We start from the raw sequence: 19,544 nt of genomic DNA on the forward strand, positions 1-19,544 counted from the left end.
AAACCTCACCAACCAGGAAGAGTGACTGTGTCACAGGGAAGGACAATAAAGGTTGATCTTATGCCTAGACGGACTCCTTCACAGGATTCCATTTATTCTTCTGAAAGAACATTTATTTATCTTTAAAAAAATAAATTTCACTATCCTAAATTGCCCACATCATTTCTCTTCTCTCTGTGAAGAGGGTCTGTAAGCATAATGACATCACTGGGCATTTGGTACTTGTCTTTCTTTCTAGAATGTATGTAGACATTTGCCTGCCTTTTCTCTGATTAGCATATTACTGTTGGCCTATTTCATAGACTCAGTTAACAACTTTCGAAGATGAAGGGACTTTTTTCCCTACTTGTACACAACAACAAATCCACGGGTTTGTAATTTTTAATGTAAGATCTGCTAACAGGACAAGGAATACATGCTATTTTATATTTGTATTAATTATACAGTTCTTGTCTTACTGTTTTAACTAGTAAGACTGCAAATTTAGGGAACCATTTCTCATGGAAGCAACAGTTGAAACTAAAGGTCAGAGCACTTTTTCTTATATCCTGACACATTTCAGAATTACCAGATCGTGCCCAAATATAGATTGCTTGGGCCCACCCCTATAATTTCTGATTCAATGGGTCTGAAGTAGATTGAATATTTGCATTTCTTAACAAATTGGTGGCAAAGCTGTTGGTAGATGTGTCATCCTTTAAGAGGCAGTTGGTGTGGGGTCTGTTGTAGACTGCTTACAAATGGTATGGTAAACAGTGCTGAAAGTCGGGGGGGTAGGTATGCTCTTGACCTCTTGGGAATAATTGTCAGTGTTTCTTTACATTTGAAGCCAGAGGAATAAATTCTTTGTGTCCGAAAAAATGACATAAATATTTTCCACCTGTGCCTGATATCTCTATACCTGTATATTTTCTGTATTGTTCTATATGTGAAAGGGAATTTTGGAACAAGCCAGACTAAGTCAATGTTGAGTCTACAGTCTAAGGAAATGACTTGATGGTAGAGCTGTTGATCCAGGATGTCTGTCTGTCTGTCTGTCTGTCTGTCTGTCTAATAGATCAATGCTCAATCTAGATCGCCCTCGAGTATCTAAGTCTTACAACTTTGCAAATTAAATTTGTCATGCACAAATATAGGGGCATGTAAGTAAATAGTATACTTTGATTCTACCTTTGCAGCCATGGACACAGTTTATAGTATTCCTGTAACTAAACCACCAGAGTGAGGAATGCTCAGACAAGTGTGTTCGATAAATGCTTCATAGTGGGCAAACTAAGACTTAGGGAGTATGAGTGATTTGTGTAGTGTCCATATGCAGGATTTATTGCTCAGTTCATGTAGTAGTCATCATATAGTCCAGAAACACATTGCCCTCCTACCCAGTTATCATATGCATACTGTATTATTCATACATTAAGAAGTAGAATTTTTGTTTTGTTTGTTTGTTTACTTTACATCCTGCTCACTGACCCCTTCCCAATCAACCCCTCCCACAATCCTTCCCCCTACCTCCCTTCTCCTCTGAGAGGATGAGATGCCCCCAGGTGTCCCTCCCACCCTGGCACTCAAGTCTCTGTGAGGCTAGGCGCATCCTCTCTTGCTAAGGCAGACAAGGCAGCCTAACTAGAAGACCATATCCCATGGACAGACGTCAGCTTTTTGGATAGTGCCACTTCAGCTCTTCAGGACCCACATAAAGATCAAGCTGTAAATCTGCTACATATATGTGGAGAAGCATAGGTCCAGCTCATGTATGCTCTTTGGTTGGTGGCTCAGTCTCTAAGAGCCCGAAGAGTCTGGGTTAGTTGACTCTTGGCCTTCCTATAGAGTTCCTGCCCCTTTGGGGCCGTAACACCTCCCCCTAGTCTTTCCTAAGAGTACCCAAGTTCTATCCACTGTTTAGCTGTGCGTATCTACACTTATCTGAATCAGCTGCTGGATAGAGCTTCTCAGAGGACAGGCATGCTAGAATCTTGCCTGTAAGAATAACAGAGTAGTAATTAATAGTGTCAGGGATTGGTGCTTACTCGTGGGATGGGTCTCAAGTTGGGCCACTTATTGGCTGGCCATACCTCAGTCTCTGTTCTGTCCCTACCCTTGCGTTTCTTGTAGATAGGATGAATTTGGATCAAAAGTTTTGTGAGTGGGTTGTGAGTGTCACTATGGCTCCATTGGGGTTCCTGTCTGGTTACAGAAGGTGACCTCTTCAGCTTGCATATCCCCAATGCTGTGAGTCACAGCTAAGGTCACCCCCATTTATTCTTGGGTGCCTCCCTTATCCCAGGTCTCTGTCACACCCTGGAGATGTCCCCCACGTCCCTACCCCCATCAGTTGCAGATTTCCATTCATTCTCATGGCCATCTGGCTATCTCATAAAATTATAAGTGAGTACATACCATGTATGTCCTTTGGGGACTGGGTTACCTCACTCAGGATGATATTCAAGTCCCATCCATTTGTCTGCAAAATTCATGATGTTTTTGTTTTTGATAGCTGAATAGTATTCCATGTGTAACCCTGGCTATCCTGGAACTCACTTGTAAATCAGTCCCTACATGTCCCTGGCCTTGGACTCAGATCTGCCACCCTCTACCTCCAAAATGCTGGGATCAAAGGCAAGCACCACCCACTCCTGGCTTGAATTTTCTATTTTAATATGTGACAGAGTTGTAATTTGTTTTTATGAAATGAGGTAACCAAGTTATCATTTCAATAGAACAATTCTCCAAAGTAAGACTTTATTGCTTTTCTGTTTATGGTTTATCTCTGGTTTTTGAACAAGTCACTTAACCTTTCTCTAAGTCTCAGTTTTTTCATCTATAAAAATAGAGATAATCGTTTTAAAACAAATTAATATACATAAAGCATTTACCAGAACGGTTGGCTCACACCAAATGCTCAGATATGTTAATTACTGTATTACAGTGGTAACTCTGAAGTGTGGTATACAACTTTTAAGAATTTTATAAATAATCAGAAATATTTAAGGTTTGGGGAGACAAACGGGTTACAGTCATTTTTAGTTAAACAGTGTCAGTGTATTCTAATTCTGATTTCCCCCTCACTAGTCATAGGCTCAAGAACATTGAGTAATGCATCTGTGTCTCAGTTTCCTGACATAGCAACATTAGATGTAACATGACATTTCTGAAATTTTTAAATTGTATATTCATATAAATATGAGTATATAGAAAAAGTGTATTTTGGAGAAAACACCAAACTATGATATTGGTAGCCTTCAGGGAAGATGAGATTATTCAGAATGGTATCAGTGGTGAGATGGTGCTAAAGCTAGCAGACCTTACATCTGGCTGAGGAGTACATGTCACATTAATGTCCTGTTCTTGGGCCACATGTATTAGTGAATAAGAACTCAGGTGTTAGAGTTTGATCTGGATTTAGCATGTTTTTGTTTTTGGCAGGAGACACAAGTACTGGGGATTAAACCAAGGGCTATGCTGAGCTAAGTTCCCAACTGTGTTCTGAGTTTAATTTCTGATTCTTCTACTTGCTAGCTGTGTAGTGTTCTAACATTCACTTATACCCCCTCCCCCAATAAATAATGAATATTTTTAAAAGTCTGATATACTCCTATAATTCCAGTCCTCAGGAGGCTAAGGCAAGCGTGTTACAAATTTGAAACTCATCTGGGTCATATAGTGTGTTCATTTGGGGCTAGCCTGGCTTACATACTGAAATGTGCTTCAAAAACAAGTTATTAATAAAATCAATATTAAAATAGACCTTTTTCTTTCATATCACAAGATTCTTAGTATAACTGACACAAATAAGTCATATACTATATGCTAGGCTCCAGGACAGTAAAAGTGGAATATTAGTACTTTTCCATTCAGGCTTGTCATTACCTTGACACACTTACGCATTTTTCTAGAATTTGTACATTGGGATTTTACTGAAAGATTTTTAGTAATCAAAGGACAGAAAAAGATTTTTTATTCTGTTTATATTAACATTTCTAAGTATTCGTCATACATAATCTAACTCCTGAGGTGCTGGTCAAACGGCTTTTGTCTAGACTAGGGATTGGCTAGATAGCTTTAGGGTTTCAGTTAGATTGGCATCTAGATTTATTTTGAGATTGAAGTTGAAATGCATCAATCAAAAAAACCACTTGTTTCTTGGCAAATTTCAAGAACACAGGAAGCGTCCAACTACACAGGCACAAGTTCATAATAATCCCATTATCCAAGCAAAGTCATGTGCCCGAGCCCAAGAAGCTCTTTTAGAACAGTTTAAATTTAGACTATGTCCTTCAATGTATCCCCAGTCATCAGTATCTTCACTCTTCCTCCGTTCATTCCTCTGCCTCATCTTTAATTATGACCAAGGAAACTGAATGGGGGGGGGGGGTGGCTGCCTTGATGCCATCTGCTCTGTGATTGAGGAGACACTGGAGGCCGCGGCTTTCATTTTTGATCCCTGGTGAACAGTGCTTCGTGTAATCAGGAGCTATTTTTGCAAGAACACAACACGTACTGGGAGTTACTCACTTTCTAGTATTCTGAAAAAGAAAACTTAAGGTAATCATTTGAGAACTAAGAAATGAGAAGGAGCCAGGAGGTTATAGGACACCACAAGAAAACCTACAGATTCAACTAACCTGGGCCCATAGGGACCATAGAGACTGGACTGCCAACAGAGAGCATGCATGGGCCAGACCTATGCCCTCTGCACATGTGTAACAGTTGTACAGCTGGGTCTTCATGTGGGCTCCTAAATGGGGAGCAGGGGCTGTCTCTGACTACACTGTCTGTCTTCGGATTCCTTTCTACTAACTGAGCTGCCTTATCTAGCCTCAGTAGAAGAAGACATGTCAAGGCTGACTGATATCCACAGGAGGCCTCCCCTTTTCTGAGAAGAACGGAGGGGTGGATGGTAGAAGAGGAGAAGAGAGGGAGGGACTGGGAGGAGAGGAAAGAAGGGAATCTGTGGTCAGGATATAAAGTAAATTAATAATAATATTAATAATAAATAGGATAGATTGTGTTTCTAACATATGTATTAACTTATTACACACACACACACACACAATCTACAAAAAATAAATACAACTACCAAAAAAAATCACCTTTTTCTACCTCTGTTAGAACACATAAATTCATTTAATATTAACACAACAAGCTGTCATATTTAAATAGATGAGAAATTATAGTTTGCAGTGAATGGATTATATAAATAACCTAGCATTAAAAATGCTAGGAGAATTCTGAGAATTAAAAAGAAAACTAGGGACATAATGCTTCAATATCTGTATGCAGACACCATGTTAGAAGTACAGAGTAGAGATTTAAATCGTTGTCATTAGGTATTTGCTTTTGGGACAGTAACCATGATTTTCTCGCCGGGTATTGGCCACTTAAAGCAGAAGGTACTTCCTGCAGGTGATGTAAACCTGCTAAGTACAGAATTGGTATTTTCAAAAGGAAAGCTCATAAAATGTCTTGTGGAAGAGTCACCAGCTTCTTTTGCAGTAGCTGAGTTTTGCCTGTGCTATATTTATCACAGAGTTTAGTTTGCTGTGACTTAATTAAATTGTATTTTATTTCTCCCATAGAAGTGAATTTCTTGGTTATAGGAACTGTGCCCATATTTTCATACGTGTATGTCTAATACCTAACCCAGTGCTGGACATCAGAAGTTCTCAGTAAAAATAGTGTTTTTAAATTATTAAGTATTTTTCTACACTGTCTATCATCAGATAATTCTAGTGCATTGTGTGAAAAAGGAAAACACATAGGAACAGGAGCAGGTGTAACTCTGCGCTCGTGGCCCATCACCTGAAAAGCTGAAACGGGGTTGATAAGGCTTGGAGGTTAGCCTGGGCTACATAAAAACACCCTATTTCAAACCACCAAACAGTTCTAATCACATATTCATTTAAAAAAAACCCACATATTTTAACATAATAATAAAATGGACTATTAAACGAGGCAGCCTGTATTTAAAATATTAACAGTTATTTAACTGATTCTGAGCCCTGAGCAACCAAGAACTTCATCTTTGCAGATTTTTCTACCTGAGGAAGAAAATATTATGAAGATTAAATGATTTAATATATTTTATACACATAGGAATTTATCAGATTGTAGTAGTTTATTAAAAATTAGGGTTAATGCTGTTAATACTACAATAATACAAGCAGAATTTAAATCTGAAAATTATTCTGCTTATTTTCCTTAAGTCTGCTGTTAAAAATCAAACTCTTAATTTCAGATACACCCTTTTTTAATTGGTTATTTTGTTTATTTACATTTTAAATGTTTTCCCCTCCGAAAATTCCCATTCCACTCTCCCTCCCCCTGCCTCCACGAGGGTGCTCCCCCACCCACCCACCCACTCCTGCCCCACGACCCTATCATTTCCCTTCCCATCGATGCCAGACAAAGGCTATCCTCTGCTACATATGCATGGACCCCTCATGTGTACCCTTTGGTTGGTGGTTTAGTCCCTGGGAGCTCTGGGGGAGTCTGGTTGGTTGATATTGTTATTCTTCCTATGGGGTTGCAAATCCCTTCAGCAACTTCAGTCCATCTAACTCCTCCATTGGGCTTCCTGTTCTCACTCCAATGGTTGGCTGCAAACATCCACATCTGTATTGGGCAGGCTGGCAGAGCCTCTCAGGAGACATCTATATCAGGCTCCTATCAGCCAGGACTTCTTGGCATCATCAAGCGTCTGGTTTGGTGGCTGCATATGGGGTGGATCCTCATGTAGGGCTGTCTCTGGATAGCCTTTTCTTCAGTCTCTGCTCCACTCTTTGTCCCTGCATTTCCTTTAGACAGGAGCAGTTCTGGGTTAAAAATTTGTGAAGGGTGGGTGGCCCCAAACCTTAACCTCTGTATATGGTCTCTACTAAATCTCTTTCCATCTTCTTCCCTCCATTCTCCCGAGATAATTTTGTTCACTTTTTTCTCTGTGCATTTTAGGACTGCTGTTGATTTGTAAAGTAGTTCTCATATACCTTGGCCTCTCTCTACCCTGATACTGTCACTTACTGTAATAACCAGAAACGTCTGAAAAGAGGGCTCAGTAACATTGGAAGAGTATCGAATGTGTTCGATACCTAGTGGGAAAGATTTATCTAAAAACACTTATCATAAATATATGTAATAAGTTAATATAGCCGCTGTTTTTTTTATCCTAGCTATTTCTCCAATAATGGCACAGAGAAACCAAAATCTATTTGAAACTTAAAAGCACAATAACTAGGCATTATGATTCTCTTCTAATCCTCTAATCTAGTCTGGCTACCTCCCAGCCTAAATCCCTGAGGTAGCTGCAGTTTTGTATTGTTCCGGCTCTCTGGGCTTTGGGTACATTCTCCTATGATGTCCCCCAGAGACCTTCCTCACTGTGAATACTCTCTTCCTCGTTTTTCTCTTCCTCCCCTGGCTGACAGAAGTCCTGCCCTATTCTCTTTGTTGCCTAGTTATTGGCTTTTCCAGCTTTTAATGACAAGATAGAATAAATGGTGAACATTGTTTACACAAACTTGAGAGAGATGATTCTTAACTAAAGCATTACAATGCTGTGTCTGGCCTGAAACCAGGTGTGGGATAAAGAAGTCAGCATTTTGGTAATAGAAGGGTAAACGCCACACATTGCACAATAACATTATGCTTTGAAAAAACACTTATTTTTAGTTTGAGAAAGGAAGAATCACCTTTTATATCAAGTTTCCCCAAAGTTAGGAGAGATAGTAAGATCCAGAATACAACTGGAAAAGTTTCAGATAGTGCCGTGATTTAAATGTATCTCTCAAAAGCTCATCCAAACTTCACCAAATGAGAGTTATTTCTGAGCACTCTGATGGTCTATTTTAATCAATACATTTTGTATATAATTTCCTTTAAGTCTTTAATACAAAACCTTTAAACAGAAGATCTAGACTTTTAAGGTATTAAACTTGTTGATGTTTAATTAATATCCTTCATTTGAAAAAGTTAAATAACAAATTTGAAACTTCCTTTGTCAAAAGTTCTACTCCTTTCTTCCAAAATAAAACTTTCTTTTACTCTGAAAATCAGTGTCATTTATCCTTAATTCACTGTTGTGTTTTTTAAATTAAGATACAATATAAATACTGAAAAATGTCTGAATGTAATTCTTTTTCCTGAAAACTTAGGAAGTGCATACAGGTGCCACATGACTTGAGATACAGAACTTTATTCATTCTGTACGTTTGTATTCAGACACTTTGCTCACGCTGCCTCATGGCCTTACCATGCCCAACACCTTTTATTTCTCTGTCTTTTTAGTTTTATATAAATGTGTTCTTAATACTATGTAACATGTTTCTATTACTGTATTTCAGATTTTGTCTATATGAACCTGTGACTGCCTGTTCCATGTTACTTTTTGAAATTTTTGCTAATAAGATACTAAAGTACAGGTTTCTAGAATGTTATGAATTTTAAATTATATTTATTTGTGTAATGAGAGGTGCATTATAGCAGGCATGTGAAAACCATTGTTTTTATTTTTGTTAGGTTTTCTCATTGATTTGGGGCATAGGGATTTATTTTCTGGATACAGGCTCTGTTATATGGCTTGCAGCTGTCTTTCTTTAATTTGGATGTTATTTTAAAATATGGAATACTTCATGAATTTGTGTGTCATTCCAGTTGTGGTATATGTGCTGCCAAACTGCAGTCATCTTTAGCCACTCTGTAGCTTCCCCTTCCCCCTTTATCTGTATCTTATTATTAAATTTTACTTTGTCAGATCTTCTTTTTGTTATTAATGCTTTTTGTGTATTAAGGCATTTTGGGGTCCAGAGAGGTGACTCAGAAGTTAAGAACACTTACTGCACCTGCAGAGAGCCCAGGTCAGTTCCCAGTACCCTCATCGGGAAACTTCCAAACATCTGTAACTCATTTCCCGGGAAGTCAAAGCCCTCTGGATTCCACAAGTACCTACATACATGAGCACACATGAGGGGCCCTGCAGGTGTCTGTGCAGGCAGTGATCCACAATGAGATGAACGTGAAAGCCCAGCTCAGATCGACTTCATCACCCTGATTAGACTCCAGTAGTCTAATACCTGGTGGCTCACTGTCAGCACATTTAAAACACTGTACAGCTTGGGGAAAGTTTCCAGGCAGCAGTCATTCCAATTCCAGGTGCACAATAGAGCTTAAGGTGTGACTACTTAGAAACAAAGTACAAATGACTATGAGGGTGGGTTCTGTAGTTAAAAGGCCTACAATCTAATGTGGTCTCTGATGAAGATAGCATAGTAGTCAGCAGGATATAAAATACTTGTGACATCTCCCCTAAGGATAGGTTCTATTAACTCTGGAAGCTAAAGATAATGGTCTAGGGAGGGGAATCTGGGATAACCTTTGTAGGGACTTCAATGAAGTCTGCTGCCACAGATTGCAAAATGCAACTTTGTTTTGGATTCACATACAAAGTTTATTTATTTTTTAAGAAGTCTTGAATGGAAACTGATGTTCAACATGAAGTACAAGCAATGTGTTTCTTTCCTCCAAAGGTTCGTCTGGGACTTGGCCATGTCCCTGTTTCACTTCCATTCACAGCCCCCATTCTCTGTGTTCTCACATAGGTGACCTGCCTGCAAGTTCTGATCTCTTTTGTTTTATAATGAGACCAACACTCAAGTTAGAATAAGACTCCATTCTTACCTTATTTTAACTTGATGTATTGAAGAATCTCCGAATACTTTACACTCTGTAATACTAGGGGTTGTAAATTAAACGTAGAAATTTGCAAAGATATAATTAACCCATTCACATTGCCTGAACTCTATAGTAAAACCTGTAATGTATTTTTATTAGATATTTTTTATTATATTTATATTTTATATGTTATTCCCTTTCCTGGTTTCCCGTCCATAAATCCCATCTTCTTCTATGAGGGTGCTCCCACACCCATCCAACCATCCCTTCCTACCTCCCATCCTAACATTCCCCGACACTGGGGGATTGAGCCTTGGCAGGACCAAGGGCTTCTCCCATCAGTGTCCAATAAGGCCATCCTCTGCTACATATGCAGCTGGAGCCATGGTCTGTCTATGTGTAGTCTTTGGATGATGGTCTAGACCCTGGGAGCTCTGGTTGGTTGGTATTGTTGTTCTTCCTATGGGGTTGCAAATCCCTTCAGCTCCTTCAATCCTTTCTCTAACTCCTCCATTGGGGACCCAGTTCTCAGTTCAGTGGTTGGCTGTGAGCATCCACCTCTGTATTTGTCAGGCTCTGGCAGAGCCTCTCAGGAGACAGCTATATCAGGCTCCTGTCAGCATGCACTTCTTGGCATCAACAATATTGTCTAGGTTTGGTGGCTATATGTATATGGGCTGGATCCCCAGGTGGGGCAGTCTCTGGATGGCCTTTCCTTCAGTCTCTGCTCCATACTTTGTCTTCATATTTCCTCCCTTGAGTATTTTGTCCCCTCTTCTAAGAAGAACTGAAACATCCACATTTTGGTCTTCCTTCTTCTTTAGCTTCATGTGGTCTGTGAATTGTATCTTGGGTATTCCAAGCCTTTGGGCTAATATCCACTTGTCAATGAGTTCATATCATGTGTGTTCTTTTGTGACTGGGTTACCTCACTCAGGATGATATTTTCTAGTTCCATCCATTTGCCTATGAATTTCATAAAGTCATTGTTTTTAATAGCTGAGTAGTACTCCAATGTGTAAATGTACCACATTTTCTGTATCCATTCCTCTGTTGAAACTTATCTGGGTTCTTTCCAGCTTCTGGCTATGAACATAGTGGAGCATGTGTCCTTGTCATATGTTGGAACATCTTTTGGGTATATGCCAAGGAAATGCAACTTAAGATAGGAAGAATTTGCTTTTGCTCATAATTTTGGAAATGTCATTCCATCAATGCATAGTGGTTTGTAGTAGAACTGTTCACATCATAGCAGCCAAAAAGTAGAAAAAATTCGGGAAAGAGGCATGGAAAGATACAGGCCCCACTGACCTACTTTTCCACCTAACCTATGTGCCACCTTTTATAATTTGTTACTAATGCCTACATATGTTTTACTAGGTCAGAGTCTGCATACTCTGTCTCCTAAAATGCCGTCACAGACGACCTACCACGTTCTTTACTAATTCAGTGTTTTTCTGTCTAATCTATTGACAAGGAAGAATATCTAGAAGAAACTGGGCAGTGTTGGCACATGCCTGTAATCTCAGCACTCAGGAGACATAGACAGGAGGGTCTAGGTCAGCCTGGTCTACAAAAACCAGAACACCCGGGGATACACAGAGAAATCTTGTCTCAAAACAGCATCCTGTCAAAAAAAAAAAAAAAAGAATTCCATCAGAGCATCTATAGTCCATATGGAATTATTTTTGTTTAGAAGGAGGATTCATTTTTCTATATGGATATCAAATTAATCTGTCATCAGTTATAGAAGGTATCATCATTTTGTTTGAAACACTGTGATGGTGCTTTTGTCCTGAATAAGATAACCACATGTGTATAGCTCAAACTGTGACTTTTTAAATGTTCCTTTGGTCTTTTAAAATATGTGCTCATGCCAGTCTTACTGTATCTTAATTATTTTAGCTCCATATTGTCTTCATAAGCTGTAATTCTTTTCTCAGACTTTCTACACTATCCCTAGATCTTTCCATTTCCATATAAAATTTAGACTTCTTTAACCCTTGGGTTATCTCTAAAGGGATTTATAGGGATTTAGAACCATGATTTCTTAATGTTATGGCCAAAACTCTATGCTCTCTTTAAAATGTTATAGTTACCCAACTGTGTTAAATAAAAGATATAACCTCTAATCATTTTGACACAATCCCTCACTAATGAGATGGAAAAACAATAAATACCTCAAAGTCTATAAAGGAATATGTTAGTCTTTATTTGTGATGCATTCTTTACCCAGTGTTCTAGAAGCAAATCCCCAGAGCTGTGAATTAAAACCATTTTATTGAATACTAGGAATCTGGGTATGGTGGGGTTTGCAACTTTAATTCCAGCACTCAGGAGGCAGAGGCAGGTGGATTTCTGTGACAGGACAGCCAGAGCTGTTACATAGAGAAACCCTGTCTCAGAAAAACAAACAAACAAACAAACAAACAAATAACATGGGGTATGAATACCACATAATGTGTTTTGTGTAAAACCATCTCACATGGATGTCTAACAATCTGCCAGCCTCCTTCTTTAATCATAGTCCAAATTCATCATAAAGTTTTTTAAGTTACAATCAAATCCTTATCATAAAGAAATGGAAGTTCGTTTATACGTATCCTGTATATGAGCATTCAAACCAGAACACTGGAGACAACTCAATTGTGTTTCAGAGTGTGAATGTGAAAAGAAATGCGGTACATGTAAATGATATATTATACTCAGAAATGTAAATGAGGGCACTCCTGGGTGGCTCTAACTTATAAAAAGCAAGTCACTTGGGAGGACTGGAACGATGTCAGGAAAGTGCTTACCAAGCTAGCATGATCACTGGAATTCAGTTGCTAGCATGAGAGGACACACATCATTCAGCATTGGAAAGGCAGAGACAGGCAGATTCCTGAAGCTCATTGACCAGCCAGTTTACTGTAGTCAGGTTGCCACAGATCCCAGTGAGAGACCTGGTCTCAAAGAGGTGAGTGGCTTCTGAAAAATTACACCCAAGGTTGATCTCTGGCCTCCACACACACTCACACATGATGTGTGCACACATACATATGTGCAACTGTATGCACACACACACCTCCATACCCATCAGATATACAGATCAAATAGTAATCCTTTAGTTTCCACTTCTCTTACATGTTTTGTAAATTCTTGTAAAACCTAGTATTAAAATGTATCTATAGAAAATATTTGATATTTGGTAATTATAGTTTTTTAGGAGAAAATGAAGTGGGCCTCTTAAATATCTAGACACCAAGAATTTGTAATAAAAAAAATGGGAATAAGGTTAATGTACAACAGAGAAAAGGGATTGATGGTGAGCTGAAGAAGAGCAGTTTTATAATTGCATTTACTCAGTAAACAAGCAAGTATAATACTACAAAAACATATATTTATAGTGTAAGAATAATTGTACCTGTTTTTTTCTGCTGCAAAGAGATTTATTTGTGGTACCCATTGAAAGGAAAATAGAGTATCTAGCATAAATTCAGTGAGTGTTCTATGAAGTTTTCCACAAATAGAACTTTACATTTAGTACTAGTATACAAAAATATACATGCATCCCTGCTCTGATGATCCAGCTTGTGACCTTAGGAGGGAAGTTAAGGTAAATGGGAAACTGAATGGTAAAAATCTAAGTCTTTCTTTTCTTAGCATTTGAAGTGTTTAAATATGTAATGTTGAGTATCATAAATTATAAAAAGCTTTTGTGTCTTAGTGACAAACCATGTGACACTATAGCTAATCAATGCTGTGTAAAAAAGATACAAAATTCATTCTAAAATATTGTATCGGACTTAAAACTTGAGAAAACTGATTTATGTAAACATCTCCTTAAAAGGTTTTCTATATCTCATGTATAGTGGATCATTGTGAGCCCCCTGGCTCATTTTTTTAATGATTTTTTTTAAAAAAATCTCAAGAGTGAGTAGTCTAAGGGGGAAACCACTAGTTCTGTTCAATATGTCTCAGTGGAAGAGGTTGGAAAAGATCAGTTTTTATAGTTGGCAGCCACTGAAATGCCAGAAAGCTAATCATATGGGGAAAATGTGACATTTTTTAAGCAAGAAAGTTAAAGGAATGCCAAAGATCAGGAATTTTAAGGAACTAAATTTCAGGGGGGGAAATGAGCCAGGGTTTCCTTTTGAAATGGTAAAGATATTCTAAAATATGGTTGTGGTGATGGTTGTATAACTTTATGAATAAACTGAAAGCCACAGTATATGAATTCTATCTTAGTCTTGGGTGGAGGAGGAAGTGCTGGTGATGAGGCTCCTTAGCTTGGAGTAGGAAAACAACCAATAGAAAAGTGTTTGTGTGCAGGCTCACCACAGGAGCAGTGAGCTGTGTTATCCAGGGAGAACAGACTAAGAATAGAAGCCTATTTCTTAAATATTGTAGGGAGAGAGTTTTTCTTTTGGACTAACCCTTGGAACTTAGAGAACTCACCAAGCAGTGTATGTGTGTTGACATATGTATATACAAATACTGCTTTGTAAATATTTGTATACATGAATACGACTGAACTGCTTACTGAGCAGGTCCTGGAAGGAATGATACTCCACTAACAGTTGGCAAACCTATAGTGTGTAGCTCTTGATGTAAATGCCTTTTATCTCTAAGAAGAAAAAAGCTTCTGAAGAGACATCTAACTCCATAGCTGGGACTGAGAGAATCCTAAATGAGTCTTAAACGTCGTGTGCCTAGAACTGCCCAAAGCATGCCAAGAATAGGTTAAAAGGCCCCAAGCGCCGTCGTTTACCCTAGCTAAGTCTAAGAGAGTGTGAACTAAATAGATACTGACAATAACTAATTATGACCCATTGTGTAAGATAGGAATTAATGATATAGTTGGGTAAATGGAGAAAAGTCACTGTTTGAGAACAATGATAGTAATTAATTTAACAGGAAATATTAATACTCAAAATAGCAAACATTCATTGAATAAGAGTTAGACAAGTATTTATTTATACGCTACTGTTCATAAGAATTATTCACAGTAGCAAAAAGCTAGAAACAACTGCTCAGATGCCAATGAATGGATGAATGAATGGATGAAATACTATTCCATTAAAAAGGAATGACATTCTGATATATGTTGCTGAATGAAGAACTTTGAACCCATTATGCTAATTGTGTACACCAGACCCCAAAGATCAAACTACTGTATGAATCTGTTGAAACAGGTGCCTAGGATCGTCAACTACACCAAGGAAGCAGGCAGAATGACAGTCACTGGGGGTAGAGAAAGGGGGAGGACAGAGAACATCACTGTTTAGTGGAACTGTATTTCATGGGGACAATGAAAAGTTCTAAAAGTGGATAGTGACTGTGTCCACACAACACCGTAAATGACAATGAAATAGCACCTAAATACAGTCTAAAGGAAATTCCAGATTTTTCACCACAAAAATATTCTAAGAAATGGAACATTTTATGTAAATTCAGTTTTTCCATCAGAATACTTATTAAATGCAAAGTGGGACAGAATAGTTTTAAAATAGAAAAACCTGGTTAGACATTGGCATAACCAAGTGATCCAAGCAACACGGCAATACTTTTTTGATATTTCTGCCCAAAAATGCATAACCTGGATTGAATTGGAAGGTAAATTAAGAAACATTGTACTAAAAGTAGACTTATATGCCTTATAAGAGTCAAGATCATGACTACCAACACTAAAGAACTGTTTCAGATTTTTAAAATTGAACTGATAACTGAGTTGTGTAAGCCTGAAATGGCTCCTTCTGCTCTAGAGTGTGCCACCAAGCCTAGATTCAAGCGTGGCTTCAGCCTGGGGTTAAGGTCATAGTAATGTGAAGGGTTAGGATCCTGATTTCTGTGCTGGCCTGTGAGTTATCAAGAAAATGTGTTTGCAGGAAGTGCACATAGCCTTGAGGGGTGGGGTGAGCAGAGATCTGTAAGTTTTATATGGTTAAGGGGGAAAAAAGGTTCTTTGTACTATTTTGAAACCTCATCAAAGTTGAAATTACCTTAGAATATAAAAGGAGAATTTGCACAAGTGTTTAAAAAGCAAAACAATGTCAGGAACTACAGTAAAGTATCTACTGTGGCTAAAAATGTAGACCGCAAGAGTGAGGCTGTGCATGAAAGCTACTGGCCAAAATCAGGAGCCTTTTTCTGTTCAGATGCTACAAAAACATTTAAATTCAAGTAGTTCCTGTAAATAAATTGAGAATAATCTCAGTAGGTTGTGTATGAAAAGTAAAACCTTTAAATGTGGGAATAAATCGATGGTTGAGGAGATGACACAGTTATTAAAATGCTTGCCCTGTACACAGTACCCCAAGTTCAGTCTCATACCCACATAAAAACCTGGCATGGCAGTACATGATTGATTGTAATCCGAGTGCCAGGGAGGTGAAGACAGGTAGATCTAAGTGCCCAGCCCTGGCTAGGCAGCAGTTCAAGTACCAGTGAGACCCCCATCTCAAAAACAAGGTAGAATGCTCCTGAGGAAAAACACCTGAGGCTTGCCTTTGCCTTTCACACAGGAGCGTACGCACATGCACCCACACAGAAGTTTAAAAAAAATCAGCTGATAGACTATAACATTACAATTTTAAATTTAGAATGTGAAAACTAAAGAAAAAAACAAACTAAATATAAGAACAGTAATAGAACTGAACCATTTTGTTTTTAAGATTCATGTTTGCTGTCTTCTTGCTGCAGGTGATGTTGAACAGGAACTTGGCCCACCTCCATCTGTAGATGAGGCAGCAAACACACTCATGACTCGTCTGGGTTTCCTCCTTGGAGAGAAAGTCACAGAAGTACAACCAGGTGACCAATACAGCATGGAGGTACAGGATGAAAATCAGGTAAGCCGTGCAGGATCAACTTGGTGACACAGTAAGAATGAGCGTTTTACAGCAGGAACAAAAGCTGCCATGGTGTGTGGGTATGTGCGCATTCTGAAAGGAATAAAATCAATTGTTAGAATTCATTTTGAGGCTTAGAATATAATTTAATTTTTCATAGTTACTCTTTCTTGTTTCTGTTTTATATGTGTAAAAATCAAAAAAATAATAAATGATTAAGTAACAAGCTACCCAGATGACAGAACTAAGGGATTGACACTGAACTGAAAGATTAGAGTATACACTATTCTAAGTATATGTGGATTATTGCCAGATTAATGAACTACTGAGACTAGAGGAGATATTAACCAGTTTAAAAAACTACCAATTATTTTTACCGCAGTAGAATTGATTATAAAATAACTTATAAGATGACAGCTGAAAGGTAAACATACACAATGCTAAATTATTAAATAGTATACTTCTCAACAGCTTTGAATCCAGGAAATTAGAAAAAAATTTAAATTGTTACAGTGAAAACTAATTAAGTTATAGGATATAGCTCAAGGTAACTGTAGGGAGAAATAAACACATTCCTTCCCAAGTTGCTTTTAGTCATAGTCTTTACCAATAATAGAAGGAAACCTAAACAGTTTGGTGCCTTATAGTGAAATACTGTACTCCGGCCTAGGGAGATGGCTTGACCTACTGCCCCTGTGCCGGAACCCAAACCTGGGCCTTGTGCTTGCTAGGCAAGTGCTTTACTGCTGCACAAACTTTCAAATCCTTTTCATTTCCTGATAATTTATGTGGTGGTAGCAAGTGACTGTCCTAATAAAGACCACTGTCATAACACCCTCCCCGTTCCTATACTCAAGCACTTTTTTGTCTACAAAGTTACATTTCTTCAAAGATGATAAAATTTCTCATCTCGATTTTGAGATTCTTCATGTTACTGTGACTTCAAGTCAGGTCACAAGTATGCAGACTGTGCCTTACTTTTAAATAAACTTGTAAGGCCATGTCTCCAAATAAAACTCTAAAGCAGGAGGCTGGGGAATAACTTATGATAGAGTGCTTGCTCAGCAAATAAAAGGCCCTAGATTAATTTTTTTATCTCCCCCACCAAGAAAGAAAGAAAAGGAGGGTGACAAACTGACAGGATTATTCTGATGCTAATACTTGAAAAGCTGAAAGTGCCATGGAAATAAACAGTGACAGTAACATGCAGGATAATTAGTATGTAAAATATCCAAGGATGTGATTAGGGAAATTATTTCATTGCCTTCATAGTTTGATAATTTCATTTTATATTATTGTTATATGTATTTATTTGTGGATGTATAGCAGAATAGCATGGCATGTATGTGGAAGTCAGAGGACAACTTGTGGGAATCGGTTTTTTCCTTTTTTTTACTGCGTGTGTTCCAGGAATCAAACTCTGGCTATCAGGCTTGGCAGGAGTCAAACTCTGGCCATCAGACTTGGCAGGAGTCAAACTCTGGCCAACAGGCTGGGCAGCAGAGCCTGTGCTTGCTGAGCCAGCTCTCTAGCCCCTGCTCTCACATTTCTTTTTTTCCTTTTTTACTGGATATTTTATTTATTTACATTTCAAATGTTATCCTGTTTCCTGGTTTCCCCTCTAGAAACCCCCTGTCCCATCCTTCCTCCCCCTGCTTCTATGAGGGTCCTCCCCCACCCCTTCCACCGTTCTGCCTCCCCACTCTGTCATTCCCCTACACTGGGGGGTGGGGGGTCAAGACTTAGCAAGACCAAGGGCCCAAGGGCTTCTCCTCCCATTGATGTCCAACAAAGCCATCCTCTGCTACATATGCAGCTGGAGCCATGGGTTCCTCCATGTACTCTTTGGATGGTGGTTTAGTCCCTGGGAACTATGGTTGGTTGGTATTGTTGTTCTTCCTATGGGGTTGCAAATCCCTTCAGCTCCTTCAGTCCTTTCTTTAACTCCTCCATTGAGGACCCAGTTCTCAGTCCAATGGTTGGCTGCAAACATCTGCCTCTGTATTTGTCAGGCTCTGGCAGAGCCTCTCAGGAGATAGCTATATCAGACTCCTGTCAGCATGCACTTCTTGGCATCCACAGTAGTGTCTGAGTTTCGTGTCTGTATATGGGCTGGATCCCCAGGTGGGGCAGTCTCTGGATGGCCTTTCCTTCAGTCTCTGCTCCATACTTTGTCTTCATATTTCCTCCCTTGAATATTTTGTTCCCCCTTCTAAGAAGAACTGAAGCATCCACACTTTGATCTTCTTCTTGAGCTTCATGTGGTCTTTGAATTGTATCTTGGGTATTCCAAGCCTTTGGGCTAATATCCACTTATCAGTGAGTGCACATCATGTGTGTTCTTTTGTGATTGGGTTACCTCACTCAGGATGATATTTTCTAGTTTCATCATTTGCCTATGAATTTCATAAAGTCATTGTTTTTAATAGTTAAGTAGTACTTCATTGTATAAATCTATCACATTTTCTGTTTCTAGTCCTCTGTTGTGGAACATCTGGGTTGTTTCCAGCTTTTGACTATTATAAATAAGACTGCTATGAACATAGTGGAGCATGTGTCCTTGTTATATGTTGGGGCATCTTTTGGGTATAGCTGGGTCCTCAGGTAGTACTATGTTCAGTTTTTTGAGGAACCGCCAGACTGCTTTCCAGAGTGGTTGTACCAGCTTGCAATACCACCAACAATGGAGGAGTGTTCCTCTTTCTCCTCATCCTTGCCAGCATCTGCTGTCACCTGAGTTTTTGATCTTAGTAATTCTGACTGGCGTGAGATGAAATCTCAGGTTTTGATTTGCATTACCCTGATGACTAAGGATGTTGAACATTTCTTTAGGTACTTCTCGGCCATTAGATATTCAACAAAGAAATTGAAACTGGTCTTTTCTCTGGAGAAATACTATATAGTAGAAGAATTTTACCTCATACATTTTGGTAGGACTTATTTCATTGTAAGAAAAAAATCAATTCTTTGTATTATTAACATGATTTAAAGGATTTATTTAGTTATAACTTAATCAGACTGTTACTTTTGTTTAAGTCAAATGTATCT

The 19,544-nt window shown here is 38.5% G+C and overlaps 1 protein-coding gene across 17 annotated transcripts in view; it reads left to right on the forward strand.

Moving 5' to 3' along the window:
• Positions 1 to 19,544, forward strand: part of Tanc2 (tetratricopeptide repeat, ankyrin repeat and coiled-coil containing 2) — a 320,432-nt gene that overhangs the window by 134,442 nt on the left and 166,446 nt on the right. For all 17 annotated transcript variants that reach the window (XM_039086155.2, XM_039086153.2, NM_001191653.1 and 14 more), the window contains one exon: positions 16,348 to 16,496. In XM_039086155.2, the coding sequence (XP_038942083.1) occupies positions 16,348 to 16,496 (149 nt within the window). The remainder of the gene's footprint in view (positions 1 to 16,347; positions 16,497 to 19,544) is intronic.

The sequence above is a fragment of the Rattus norvegicus genome, chromosome 10 (assembly GCF_036323735.1).
Source record: "Rattus norvegicus strain BN/NHsdMcwi chromosome 10, GRCr8, whole genome shotgun sequence".
In the NCBI taxonomy this organism is placed as follows: Eukaryota; Metazoa; Chordata; class Mammalia; order Rodentia; family Muridae; genus Rattus; species Rattus norvegicus.